Source organism: Bos javanicus, chromosome 5, assembly GCF_032452875.1.
Source record: "Bos javanicus breed banteng chromosome 5, ARS-OSU_banteng_1.0, whole genome shotgun sequence".
Lineage (NCBI taxonomy): Eukaryota > Metazoa > Chordata > Mammalia > Artiodactyla > Bovidae > Bos > Bos javanicus.
Window position 1 is genome coordinate 69,156,506 of NC_083872.1, and position 14,933 is coordinate 69,171,438.

Here is a 14,933-nt window from a genome sequence, read left to right on the forward strand (position 1 = left end):
ACTAGCAGGAGACTTTATTTTTATCTTGATGAAGTGTACATTTTAAAACACTATAGCAAACAGCTTTATTTTCATAATCAAAACTTGTATATATATACTTCCTTCAGAAAATCGGGAGCAAGACAAAGATGTCTGTTATCACCACTTCTATTCAGCAGTGTACAAGGCTCTAGAGAATGCAGTAAGACAATAAGAAAAAAATATAAGGATTAAAAAGGAAAACCAAAAATATCCTTATGCACAGACAAAATGTTTAGGAAAAGATGCAAAAGAATCTGCAATTTGTTACAGTTAAATGGAGAATTTGACTGAATATAAGTTCCATATATAATAATCTATTACTTTGATACACCTGCAAGAAACTGTTAGAAAACATTAGAAGTAATATGGTTTATAATTGCAATCATTGAAAGCAAATTTACTTTAAGAAAAAGTCTATATGACTTCTCTGGTGGATCAGTGAATAAGAGTCCGCCTGCCAATGGAGGGGACACGGGTTCAATACCTGGCCTGGGAAGATTCCGTATGCTGCAGAGCAACTCAGCCTGTGTGCCACAACTACTGAAGCCCTCAGGCCCTGGAGCCTGTGTTCCTTAACAAGAGAAGCCTCGGCAATGAGAAGCCCGAGCATCCCAACAAAGAGTAGCTCCCATTCACCGCAACTAGAGAAGGCCTGTGTGCAGCAACAAAGACGCACAGCACAGCCAAAAATAAATTCATTAATAAAAGAATAAGTCTATGTGCCTCAACCAAGACCCGGCACAGCCAAATAAATAAAAATATTTTTAAAGAAGAATAAGCCTGACAAAAGATATGCAAGAAATTTATGAAAAGAAACCTCTGAAGTTTAGAAAGAAAAGAAAATTATACACTTGCTGAAAGACTTTAGGGAAAACCCCAATAAACGTTAGTGTTAGGAAGATTCAATACCAATGGAAGAGAAATCTATTCCTGCCAAACTGATGTAGTGCCATCTCAATTAGAATTCCAACAGGGTTTCCCATGGAGCTCTACAAACTGACTAAAATGTATTTGGAAAATCAAAGGGTCAAAAATAAAAATACCCTTGAGGAGAAAACAGGAATAGGGGTTGTCTAACTAGACAGCAACACTTAAAAATTTATTGTAATTAAGAGTGGAGTTTTCGGCATTGGGATGCATGTCTGACTCTTTGTGACCCCATGGACCATAGCCCTTCAGGCTTCTCTGTCCAAGGAATTCTCCAGGCAAGAATACTGGAGTGGGGTGCTATTTCCTTCTGCAGGGGTATCATCCCACCCCAACCCAGGGATGGAACCTGGATCTCTTGCATTGCAGGCAGATTCTTTACCATCTGAGCCATGAGGGAAATATATGAATTAACATTGTTGTTCAGTCACTGAGTCATGTCCATCTCTTTATTACCCAATGGACTGCAGCACTCCAGGCTTCCCTGTCCTGCACTGTCTCCTGGAGTTTGCTCAAACTCATGTCCATTGAGTCGATGATGCCACCAACCATCTTGTCCTCTGCTGCCCTCTTCTCCTTTTACCTTCAGTTCTTCCCAGCATCAGGGTCTTTTCCAGTGAGTTGGCTCTTCCAATCAGGTGGCCAAAGTATTGGAGCTTCAGCTTCGGCATCAGTTCTTCCAATTAATATTCATGATTGATTTCCTTTAGAATTGACTGGTTTGATTTCCTTGCAATCCAAGTGATTCTCAAAAATCTTCTCCAGCTCCACAATTTGAAGGCATCAATTCTTCAGCATTCAGCCTTTTTTATGGTCCAATTCTCACATCCATACATGACTACTGGAAAAATCATAGCTTTTACTATATGGACCTTTGTTGGCAAAGTGATGTCTCTGCTTTTTAATACACTTTCTGGGTTTGTCATAGCTTCCCTTGCAAGAAGCAAGAGTATTAACATATTAGGAATCTTTTTGACAGATACACATAGGACTCTGACAAATTACTAACAGAAATGTCTTTAGTGAGTTATTACCATAGATTTTCTATTGTAAGAAACATATTTTAAACATATATTAAGAAACTAGTTCATCAATACCTTAGCACTAGTATCTATCTATACTATATTTAGGTATGAAATAAACTTGTAGTTAAGTTTAAGTTGTGGGGAGAAGAGTTAAGTGAAAGGATTGCTAGGTGCCCGTGGGCAGGCACATTCTAAGGGCAATTGTTTTAAAGTTCTTTGAAGCTGTCAAAATAGCATGATACTGTCCATATAAAATATTGCCCCTTCTAGTTTCAAGCTTATCTTTCAGAAAGCACTGTTAAGAGTGATGAAAAGTAGAAAGAAGGGTATTTAATTTTCAGAATGATTATTTGCCTTCGATAGCCTAAGCCTAAGAAATACAGAAAATCTATTGTAATAAATAACTTTCAGATAGCACATTTCAGTTAATAGTTAATGTGCTTTAGATTTAGTCTCTGACTTGTAATTCTCTAATAAAATTTGAAATTCTAGGTATGGAATTTGATTTAAAGATATGCAAGCTCAAGACTGGCAATCCCTGTGGTTTATTTTAAAATTAGGTGATAATGATTCAAAACAGCAAGCATTTCTACAGCATGTGGTTGTCATTGCTCTATACTTCTTACATGTATGAACTAAATTAGTCCTCATAACAATTTTACGAGGATTTTCCTATTACTTGTCCCACTTTATAAATGAGGAAATTGAGGCAGAGGTTAAATTCAGTTCAGTTCAGTCACTCAGTTGTGTCCCACTCTTTGCGACCCCATGAATCCCAGCACACCAGGCCTCCCTGTCCATCACCAACTCCCGGAGTTCACTCAGACTCACATCCATTGAGTCGGTGATGCCATCCAGCCATCTCATCCTCTGTCGTCCCCTTCTCCTCCTGCCCCCATCCCTCCCAGCATCAGAGTCTTTTCCAATGAGTCAACTCTTCGCATGAGGTGCCCAAAGTACTGGAGTTTCAGCTTCAGCATCATTCCTTCCAAAGAAATCCCAGGGCTGATCTCCTTCAGAATGGACTGGTTGGCTCTCCTTGCAGTCCAAGGGACTCTCAAGAGTCTTCTCCAACACCACAGTTCAAAAGCATCAATTCTTCAGTGCTCAGCCTTCTTCACAGTCCAACTCTCACATTCATACATGACCACAGGAAAAACTACCTGGCCCCAAACTCCATGGCTAGTAGGCGGCAGAGCTATGATTCAGACCTACACAGTTTGACTGTAGAAACTGTGCTTTTAATTATTAAATGAAACTGCCTCTCGCTCTGATTTAATAGATTAGTGAATATGCAGATTCAAATTGCTCTGACCTTTAATTTCAATGTATCATAATGAGCTACTAGGGGATTAATTACAGTGATTAGCACAAACATGAAGAATATAGCACAGTCAAATTCATGATCACACAGAAGTAAAAGGAAAAAGTTTGCTAACCATTCAGCACTGATGTTTCCTGTTATTTTCAAAATTTTTATTTTTTTCCTTTCTAAAATGCCCACTAAGACTGCAAGTACCACAGGGGTGGGATCCACCTTTCTGGTCTGTTTTTCCCATAACAATCTCTACATATAGCATGGTGCCTGGTACCTAGTGGGTCCTCAAATATTTGACCAACTGCAGATTCAGGGGCCTCAAGGAATGTTCCTCAAGAGGCTGTTTACTTGCTTTGTTATTTTTGGTCCTATTTAAGACTACAGAAGACCTTCACAAATTCTCTTTGCTAAAGATTAAAAAAATGTAAGTAGACACAATAAAACTTGAAAATTCACTTTCTAAGCACCAATACATACTCTTTTCCAGTTGACCACTGTCCTGTTCAGTAATTTCTCTTTCTTTTATTTACATGCGCATATGCTGGTGAAAAAGTTGGCTTAAAGCTCAACATTCAGAAAACGAAGATCATGGCATCCAGTCCCACCACTTCATGGCAAATAGATGGGGAAACAGTGGAAACAGTGTCAGACTTTATTTTTCTGGGCTCCTAAATCACTACAGATGGTGACTGCAGCCATGAAATTAAAAGATGCTTACTCCTTGGAAGGAAAGTTATGACCAACCTAGATAGCATATTCAAAAGCAGAGACATTACTTTGCCAACGAAGGTCCGTCTAGTCAAGGCTATGGTTTTTCCTGTGGTCATGTATGGATGTGAGAGTTGGACTGTGAAGAAGGCTGAGTGCCGAAGAATTGATGCTTTTGAACTGTGGTGTTGGAGAAGACTCTTGAGAGTCCCTTGGACTGCAAGGAGATCCAACCAGTCCATTCTGAAGGAGATCAGCCCTGGGATTTCTTTGGAAGGAATGATGCTGAAGCTGAAACTCCAGTACTTTGGCCACCTCATGCGAAGAGTTGACTCACTGGAAAAGACTCTGATGCTGGGAGGGATTGGGGGCAGGAGGAGAAGGGGATGACAGAGGATGAGATGGCTGGATGGTATCACTGACTCGATGGACGTGAGTCTGAGTGAACTCCGGGAGTTGGTGATGGACAGGGAGGCCTGGCGTGCTGGGATTCACGGGGTCGCAGAGTCGGACGCGACTGAGCGACTGATCTGATCTGATCTGATGCTGGTACAGGTTTATATGAAAACACAAATGTAACCACAAATACACACTTTCCTGCAACTACCTCCTGTTAGTTTCTCATGTCTCTATAAATCTACTCCATTTCTTTGAACAGTTATCTAGTATTTCACTGTACAGACATATTAAACTTTATGTAATTACTCCCCATGGATGGACATGCACAGGGTTTCTTACTAGTATCTACTGAAAACCATGCAGCAATGAACACTGCTGTTCAAATACATGTAGACATGTAGCATTACTGAGTAACACAGATCCCTGCTCACTGAAAAGCCTGTTAGCAGGTAGGCACAGGTAGCTCCTTGGACAGCAAGGAGATCAAACCAGTCAATCTTACAGGAAATCAACCCTGAATACTGGTTGGAAGGACTGATGTTGAAGCTGAAACTCTAGTATTTTGGTCATCTGATGCCAACAGCTGACTCATTGGATAAGTCCCTGAAGCTGGGAAAGACTGAGTGCAGAAGAAGAATGAGATGGATGGATGGCCTCACTGATGCAATGGACATGAACATGGGCAAACTTCAGCAGATGGTGAGGGCCAGAGAGGCCTGGCGGGCTGTAGTCCACGGGGTCTCAAAGAGTTGGACATGACTACGCAGCTGAACAACAACAACAGGTAGCCACTTCAACTGCACTTCTTCCCTCTGGCTTTTTAAGAAGAGGTATGAATAGAGCCGGGGCTTCCCAGGTGGCTCAGTGATAAAGGATCCACCTGCCAATGCAGGAGATGCCGGTTCAGTCCCTGGGTTGGGAAGATCACCTGGTGGGCTATGGTCCATAGGGTCGAAGAGAGTCGGACATGACTGAGCACGAAGCACGAAAGATGAGAGCTGAGTGCAAAATAAACAGAGTAGTAAAATTCCTCGTTTAAATGTGTTCATAAAGTAACTCCTCTTGCACATCGTTTTTGTTTTTTGTTTTCCCCTCAAGAGCAACCCGCATTGGGAGTGCAGGACAAGAGCGGCAAGAGCTCGGACGTTGGAGACCAGGCAGTCGTTGGCTAAACGAGCTTCTGGTAAGAAGTGCCTGGACGGCTATGTTCTAGTTGACCACGCCTTCCTATTAAGCCCTCACCCCATCAATTTTGCCCTCTTTAGGCTAGAATGAGGGAGCAGTTCTTTTAGTATTAAAAGTTCCTGGAGACTGCAGGGCTAAACTGAAGGTATAGAGATATGGCGTGAGAAATGAACTGGATGGTTGCGACGCCCAAGTAGTAACTAGGGGACACCTAAAGGACCACCGCCAAGGCTGTGGCAGCCTCCGCCGGCCACCCCCGGAGGACTCGGTTTCCCAGCGGCCCCCGCGGCCCGCAGGGGCGTCTAGCCCCGCTGGCCCTCGCGAGCGGGGGCGGGGCCGAAGCCGGAAGTCACGTGCTGCTACAGCCGCTGGGGTGAGGCCGCGGTCTTAGCCAAGGCTGGTTTGGGCTGTGACTAGGGGAGGCGCCGGGGTGATGGCGGTGGAGACTCTGTCCCCGGACTGGGAGTTCGACCGCGTAGACGACGGCTCACAGAGTAAGGGAGCGGCAGGGCGAGGGCTGCGGGTGCACGCTCATCGGCCCACCGACGTCCGGGCAGCGCTCCTGCGGGAGGGCTTTGCGTTGCGGTGGGCGCGCAGCTTTCTGCGCCTTGGGGTGTGAGAGGCACGGGCTCGCGAACCTAACTTTCGGTGTCGGGAGCCCCAGTGATGGTGAGTCAGGCAGGCCCGGCCTGGCTTGGCGTATGGGGTTGTGATTGTCCGGCGGAGCGCGCCGTGGCCCGGGGGCGCGGCGTGTCCACTTGGTGCAGCCGGGGCCCCGGACGGGGCCCCCCCGGGGAGGTCCGCATCCTGGGGAGCGGAGGCGGCCTGGTCCCTGGTCTCCTGGGACTTTCGCTGGATCTTCCGAGCTTGCAGTTTTAGGTGAGGTTGAGGTCGAGGTTCCTGTTTCGGTTTCCTGTTTTTCTTCGTTTTCCTCCCAAACCAACTTTGGGAAGTTTCGAGTGTCTTTGCCTTCATATCCTTAGAACTGTAGAAGGTAGCGAAAAAGAACTCAAGCGTGAAAAACAAACACGTGAACATCAATTTATTACCTTCCATGTCTTTTATTTACGTTTAATGGTATTTTTGAAAAGTGATGCCCTGTGGTTTCCAGCGCACCTAGACAGGTTTCGGAAATTAACAGCATATCTCCTGCAGATTTTACTTCATAAAATTGGATTGTCTCATTTTAATTTAGAAATCCAACCTCCAAAACCTAACAAATTCAGTTCCACGTAGCAAAATTTAGAGGTCAAGCTATTTCATTGAAACTACTTAAGATGAATACAAATTCGCAATCTATTTCTTATATTTGGTAATATGAATCTGTATAGGTGATTTAAATAAGAGATATTAGGCTTAACTGCTTTTTGAATTTGTTTTCTTATGTAGTTTTCTCAAAAGGTGTAGTTTTTAAAAATTACGTGTAAATTTTGCTTAATTTTTACAAAGACAGACACATTAGATGTATGTAGATTTTATTAGCCTGTCAAAAGGGTGAGTTTAAGTCAGGATGGTTAGCCGTTTCTCACAAAACTTTCCATGAGTTACTAGCTCTTACACAGCATGAGAAAACAATCCTGGTGATAGTGACAGGATCTTTCAACTTGTTTGTGGAGAGGATTCTGTCTTTGTTAAAGTGAACTGCACCTTGTCATGTATGAAGTTTTATGGATAGAGGTTCCTTACTCTGTATCTGTGAAATATTGGATTGAAGATATGTTTGGGTTTGAAAATGGTTCTGGTAGATTGAATCAGTTCAGTCTGATTCACTCAAAGATATTTTCCACACAAAGATAAAAAAAGGAATTCAGTCTCTTGGAAGTGATAAGCATGTTAATAGGTTTTTGGAATTTAACTCTTGAAGAATCACTATAGAGTTCTTATTTCAGATCTTATTTTAACTTTTACCAGCTTAAAAACTTATCAGCAAGGAACTTTAATGTTATTACAGATTTTCTCTTGCCTGCTACTTTAATTTCCAAGCAGACTAAATGAATAATTCATTGGCATGTTTGTCTAGCGTTGTCATTAAGAAGTCATTTTCTGGTTAAATGCAGCTTTGGTCATTTCCCTTGTAACTGAAAATTAGACAGGTACTTGGGATTTTGAGAATCATACACAGTTTTTAAAATTTAAGCTGTAAGGAAGGGAAGAGCTCTCTTCTCTGGGCCTGGTTTTCATTAATTTTTGGAATATGAATCATTTATATTGCTTTCCAGAATTGCCTGGATTAATGCTATAATAAAGCAGGAACCGTAATTAAATGGATCCACCTGATTCCAGGCATTAAGTTAACTAAATGAATCCACCTGATTCTGAACATTAGTTGCAGAATAGGGGAGAATGTGAAGCTAGGTCTTCAGTGAGTTGGAACATACTTACAGTTGCTTTGCATTGCTAATTTGAGGAGAGAAAAGCTTTACTTTTTTAAGAAGTCAGCAATTGAATAAAGTAATTCACATCAGTAAGAGAATCTGAGTTGGAGTTGAATTTGCTCCCTTTGGAGTAAGTAAGTATAATGTATGGTGCTGAGTCACTTCAGTCTTGTCCCACTCTTTGCGATCCTGTGAACTGTAGCCCACCAGGCTCCTCTGTCCATGGGATTCTCCAGGCAAGAAAACTGGAGTGATTTGCCACGCCCTCCTCCAGGGGATTTTTTGAACCTAACGTCTCTTTCGTCTCCTGCATTGACAAGCAGGTATTTTTGATGAGTAAGGAAACTTTTTGTCCAGTCTATTCCAGTGACTTCTAGAGTCCTCTATTAATATGTAAAGTCTGTAAATATCAACACAATATTCTGTACTCAATGTCCTTTACTGGCTTTTCCAATTCTATTATGATAATTAAAACAATATATCTTGGGGCATTATAAACATAAAATTAGCAATATAAATTTGGGGCATTACAGAAATAATACTGTGATGAAGCAGATCTAAAATCATTTCAAAAACAATATTTAGGTGTATTTTTAGGCATAGTTTACTGTGTAATTAAGCATTACAGTTAAAAATTTTGCTTCTATGACAGCTCAGATTTTTGCACCTAAATCAGGTTTTTTGCACAAAGTAGTTGTTTATGATTAAAATAGAGAATTAGGACATTGAGTTGTCTAAGGCATTTTCAGATTGTTTAGATTATGGGGTAAATAGTATAGTGACTTTTTCATAGTATTTTAAAGTTATAGTTTTAAGATGATTTCTTAAAGTACCATCTACTGTATGTACAATTATTATTATACTTGGAAAAGATAGAAAGTTCAATTACTGTTTAACTTTAGAACTTTATTTTCAAGAATTCCAGACATTCCAGGGTGATACATTAACAATGCTTACTATCTACTTTTCTGTGACTTTTGAGATTATTTGAAGTAAATGTCTTGTAATTCATTACTTTTCACAAACTTTTCAAATTTATATTTAGAAATTCATGCTGAAGTCCAGCTTAAGAATTATGGGAAATTTCTTGAGGAGTATACCTCTCAATTGAGAAGAATTGAGGATGCACTGGATGACTCAATTGGAGACGTTTGGGATTTCAATCTTGATCCTATAGCATTAAAGGTTGGAATTTGTTTTATTTTTAATTTACGTATACATTTTCAGAACATATATGCCTTGAAAACAGTGTTCAAATATGGGATATATATTTTTATTTGGAGTCTAGAGAGCTAAAAGAAACTTGGAGAAACATGGTTAATTTCCTTTTCTCTAAGCCATGCATGTGTGTGTTTTTTTTTTTTTTTTTTTTTAAAGAATGATGCAAACTCCAGTCTTTGAGCTGACTTTTGTTTTTCATTATCAAGAAAATGAAGAGGGTTGGAATAGCATATTAAGGCTTTGTTTTCTTATTAAGACTATTTTACATACAGAAAAGTGTGTAGATTTAAAATATATTGTATGTGAATTTTACCAAACATCTATCCCCTTGTAACTCATATCCCAGTCAAGATAAAGAATATTTCCATGATTTTTCAAAAGCTCCTTTATGCTATTTAGGGGCTCTTAATATGGGAGTGTTTTTATTTTTATTTTTTTAATATATAAAATACGCTGCTGTGTTCCATTTTGAGGTTGTTCTATTTTGTTTCATCTTTGAAACTGTAGCCTCTTACTACTCAAATAATAACATTTTTTAAGCATTTATTATGTGCTAGACAACTGTCCTAAGGTAGCAGTGTTGACTTTTTAATAGCAACTTTCCTGAGATGTAATTTGTGTATCATACAGTTTCTTTGGTTTGTAGTGTTTCCATAGACTTGTGCCACAGTCAATTTTAGAACATTGTCACCACTCCAGAAAGAAATCCTGTACCTGTTAGCAGTGCCCATCTGCTGTGGGACGGGTGCTGAGTACAGGGTCTAACACAACTTTCAGTGAAATAGAGCTAGTCTCAATTTGTGTATTGAGAATTTTAATGATTTTTTTTAAATTAAAAAGGAATTTATTTTCCTTTGTTTCTATAGCTTTTGCCTTATGAACAGTCTTCCCTTTTGGAACTCATCAAGACCGAAAACAAGGTACAGATTCCTAAACCTAAAAATCTATTTTTTAAAATGCTTTCATTATCTTCTATAATTTACTTCTTTCCTTTTGTATTTTTCCTCATGAAACTAGGTCCTAAACAAAGTCATCACTGTTTATGCTGCACTTTGTTGTGAAATCAAGAAATTAAAATATGAGGTAATTATTTATATTCTTCAAGACATTAAAAACATGATTTAAAAGCAAATATGAAAAAGCAAATATGCGCTTTTATATGTGTAAGTGTGCACAAATATTTCATGAAGATTGGGTGAGCTATGTATTTATTTTAGCAATAATAATGAGACCATTCACTAAGTACTATTTACCAAACACCATGCTAACCCTCTTAACAGTAATAACCACTTGGAGGTATGTGAGGAATAGATGAGAAAATTGAAGCTTAAAGAGGGTGTCACTCATCCAACATTTTATTGGTAGTAATGGTTTGAGTCTGGGCCTGCATTCCTTCTGTATTACTTGTCATATATACTGGATCTTCTGGATATAACTGATTTTTTTTAAAAAGGTTCGAATTTTTAATGGTTTGCGTTTCTTCACCCGTGAGCCATTAAAACTGGTAGATGGTAATAAAAAAGGTTTGAATTTATAATGTTGTGCATTTCCTCACCCATGAGCCTTTGAAAGTGGTAGATGGTAAACTTCATCTTTTCTTCTTTAGATTTTTTTTTTTTAATTTATTTTTCTTTTTTACGTTTTTGGTACTACATGGTTGCTTTCTCTCATGAACTTGTGAGAGGATGTCGGACAGTTAGAGTGGTCAGATAAAGGCTAAAGAAATCAAGAAATAACTTTGAGTATCAGTAATATCTTCGGTATTCTAAAGATAGATTGAATTTACCTATATTATAAGCAGTTTTTGAAGTTAAGTAAATTTGTATGTATGATGTAGTCATCTGTGTATTATTAAATAAGGATAATGAAGACAGCCTAGGAATTTAAAAACAAAATAGCAACCTTTAAAATTATTTTAATTTTTTTAAACAGGCTGAAACTAAGTTTTATAATGGTCTCTTGTTTTATGGAGAAGGAGGTAAGTTTTAAAATTTCACATTGTAATGTTGTGGTACTTGAAATAAACAAAGTTAACTGACAATTCTAGGACTGTTATGATCATGTAAAGTGTTAGTTTGAGCAGTGAACAGTCACATTTCTTTGTTGCTTTGTGTTTTTGTTTAGTAAACAGGTGAAAACCTCAGTGAACAAGCGGCAGCAAATTCTGTATAAAATTGATTTGTGAATATTTTTATAAATTACAAAGCACAATAGCTAGATGAATATTTTCCTTGAATTCATTAAATAGTGGGACAGATGGTTGCTTTTAATTGTGTGATTAATGATTGTTTCATTTTTCTCTTTAGTGTAAAATTCTGTTTTTCATACTGTCCAGATTAGAAGATGTCCTAATGAATAAAAATCATTTTCCTTTTTTGATGTTGATTGACTTTAAGATAAAAACTTGAAATATTTTTCATGTTGCCTTTTAAAGCTACAGATTCCAGCATGGTGGAAGGTGATTGTCAAATTCAAATGGGGAGATTTATTTCATTCTTACAGGTAAGTGGTTTTTACTTTTTATTGAGTTCCCCCCCCCCCCCCAAAAAAAGTTTGAGTAAATCACGTAATCAGAAAAGAGTTCTGAAATGTCAGATGCTCAGAGATTGTACTCTGAGGGTAAGGCACTTTGTTGGCATTGGATTATATTTAAGGAGATTGTAATTCCTGAAAGATTTTCAAAGCATTTTTAGTGACATAAGCTATCAAAATAAGTTTGTATAATTTCATTTATGGACAGTTTATCACCATGCCTCTTAAAACAATTTAAACTTTGTACCTGGTAGGAAAAGATAATTTATGATAGAAAAAGTGGCTAAGAAAGATCATTAAGCTGATATATGGACAAGGATGAAGTTTTAAAAGCAGCAGCATATGATGCTTTTAACCAGATGTTTCAATTTAGATATACTTTTCATTACTGTAAAGTTTTATTTTACAGTGTAAAGTTATTCTAGGTCTTTTGATTTATCAAAAGAATGAAATAAGTTGTTTCTCCCCTCCCTGTTGTAAAAGTAGTGCTTATATGGTAAAAGTAAAAACTGGAAATCAGGAAACAGTAGCCATAATCCCACTTACCTTCTGACTGTTGGATATAATATTTGATGTATTTCATTGAATCAGGCATGCTAATATGTTCAAATCTTTTATATCTTTACTACTTTGTTTTGGTCTTCTCACCTAATTGAGAGCATTTTGTTGCAGTTGTCCTCTATGATGGTACGTGTCAGTCAGGGTTCAATCCAAAAGCAAGTATCACACAGGATACTTCAAAAGGGGAGATTGAAAAGAGCTACCATTTGGTCCAGCAGTACCATTCTCGGGCATATATTCTGAAAAGATGAAAACTCTTAATTTGAAAAGTTAACGTGCACCCCAGTAATACAACACTGTTTACAGTCGATGAGACATGGAAGCAACCTAAGTGCCTGTCAACAGATGAATGGATAAAGAGGATGTGGTATATACATACACAATGGAATATTACTCAGCCACAGAAAAGAATAAAGCAATGTCATTTGTAGCAACATGGCTGGACCTACAGGTTATCATACTGTAAGTGAAGGTAGAAAAAGACAAATATATCATTTATGTGTGGGATCTAAAAAATAATGCAAATAACTTGTTTACAAAACTGAAACAGACTCACAGACATAGAAAACAAGCTTACGGTCACCATAGGGGAAAGGTGGGAAGAGGGATAAGGTAGAAGTACGGGATTAACAGGTGCACACTGCTATACGCAAAGTGGGTAAACAGCAGTGATCTACTGCATAGCACAGGGAACTGTACTCAGGATTTTTTATTAACCTTAATGGAAACGAATCTGAAAAAAACATATTGTTAAATCACTTTGCTGTACACCTGGAACTAATACAATATTGTGAGTCAACTGTACTTCAATTAAAGAAGAAAAGAATATATATTAAATCTAGAGAATTGGTTACATAAGGATTGGAGGGCTGAAAGGAAAAACAGTGAGGTAAGCCAGAGGACGCAAGTATCACCCCTATATGTAGGGTAAAAAAGGAAAAAGGTTCAGGTTGTTAGAATCTGAAAGCTAGGAGGAGGAGCCCCAAGGAATTAGTATTAATCTCATAGCTCTGAGGAATCAGTGCTGCCTGGCTGCTGCTGGTAGACTTTAAAATTGAATATTGCTTCTGGAGTCGTTAAGAGTCAGACACGACTGAGCGACTTCACTTGCACTTTTCACTTTCATGCATTGGAGAAGGAAATGGCAACCCACTCCAGTGTTCTTGCCTGGAGAATCCCAGGGACGGGGGAGCCTGGTGGGCTGCTGTCTATGGGGTCGCACAGAGTCGGACACGACTGAAGCGACTTAGCAGCAGCAGCAGCAGTGCTGAAAGAAGCTGGAGCCTGGGGCAAGTTGTGATTGCTGGGTTGAACTGATCCTGCCTGGATTATGTTGATAAAAACAGCAAGAAATAGAAGGGATGTCCCTTTCCTGCCTTTAGGTCTCCTTTTAGTGCCACCTGTTGACAAAACCTAACAGGAAGCCTGCTGGGCTGGGGTCTGAGAAATGTTGATTTGCAAGGTTGAAGTGAAGGTGTCAGTTTCTCCTTCTGGTTTTGTCAAATTTTGCATTTCTTATTTTGAGGACGTTTTATTTGGTGCTTATGAGTTTAGAATTGTTAATAATTCCCAGTAAATCGAATTGTATATTGTGTGATGACCTTCTTAAACTGTGATAATTATGTATATAGTATATAATTACATACATATTAATTAGCTATACCAATGTTAATCAAAATCTATTTGATACTACTATCACTGCCCCAGCTCTAGTTAGCATTTTCTTTTTTTAAAATTCTTTTTTATTCTTTCAGCCTTTCAGTGTCATTATGTTTCAGTTGTATTTCTCTAAAACTGGATCTATTTGGATTTTGCTTTTTTATATAATCTGAAAATTTCTGTGTTTTAATTGGTTCTTTTTCTGTATTTTATAGATAGTCTGTTATGTACCAGGACTCGTTTCTACCTTTTGCTTTGTGTTTTCTATTTGTCCTGCATTTTCTAGTCTTTGCTTTGCTTTTATTAGATTTATAGAAGTTTAATAAGAGATAACTGGAGCTGTTTAAATAAAATTGAAATGCATTATTTTCACTTTTAAAACATTTAAATTGTGGATCTCACAGCTGCATATAATTCCATTTTATATATTCAACAAATGTTTTGGGAGCCTAGCATATGTTAGAAACTGTGATTGGTGCTTGGGATACAGCAGTGCACAAAACCAACACATTTCTGCCCACAGAGAGCTTATTGTTTAGAACAGCCATAAATTTAATTAGATTCTAAATAAGATAGGTGTGAATTCAGTTCAGTTGCTCAGGCGTGTCTGACTCTTTACGACCCCATGAACTGCAGCACGCCAGGCCTCTCTGTCCATCACCAAGTTCTGGAGTCCATCCAAACCCATATCCATGAAGTCGATGATGCCATCCAGCCATCTCATTCTCAGTTGTCCCCTTCTCCTCCTGCCCTCAATGTTTCCCAGCATCAGGGTCTTTTCCAATGAGTCAGCTCTTCGTATCAGGTGGCCAAAGTATTGGAGTTTCAGCTTCAACGTCAGTCCTTCCAATGAACACCCAGGACTGATCTCCTTTAGGATGGACTGGTTGGATCTCCTTGCAGTCCAGGGGACTCTCAAGAGTCTTCTCCAACACCACAGCTCAAAAGCATCAATTCTTTGGCGCTCAGCCTTCTTCACAGTCCAACTCTCACATCCATACA

General features: G+C 38.7%; 1 protein-coding gene across 6 annotated transcripts in view; it reads left to right on the top strand.

Annotated features, from left to right (window-relative positions):
* The first annotated feature begins 5,916 nt into the window (after nt 1-5,916).
* Nucleotides 5,917-14,933, top strand: part of WASHC4 (WASH complex subunit 4) — a 58,186-nt gene continuing 49,169 nt past the window's right edge. For 3 of the 6 annotated variants that reach the window (XR_009736519.1, XM_061417168.1, XM_061417169.1), the window contains exons 1-6: nt 5,928-6,077; nt 9,004-9,143; nt 10,046-10,099; nt 10,197-10,262; nt 11,112-11,157; nt 11,614-11,681. Coding sequence is in view for 5 of the 6 variants with exons in the window: in XM_061417168.1 (XP_061273152.1) it covers nt 6,017-6,077; nt 9,004-9,143; nt 10,046-10,099; nt 10,197-10,262; nt 11,112-11,157; nt 11,614-11,681 (435 nt within the window). In the remaining variant the exon portion in view is untranslated. Of the gene's footprint in view, nt 6,078-9,003; nt 9,144-10,045; nt 10,100-10,196; nt 10,263-11,111; nt 11,158-11,613; nt 11,682-12,519; nt 12,735-14,933 lie in introns of those variants that run through there. The other 3 variants (XM_061417167.1, XM_061417170.1, XM_061417171.1) reach the window with 3 other exon arrangements.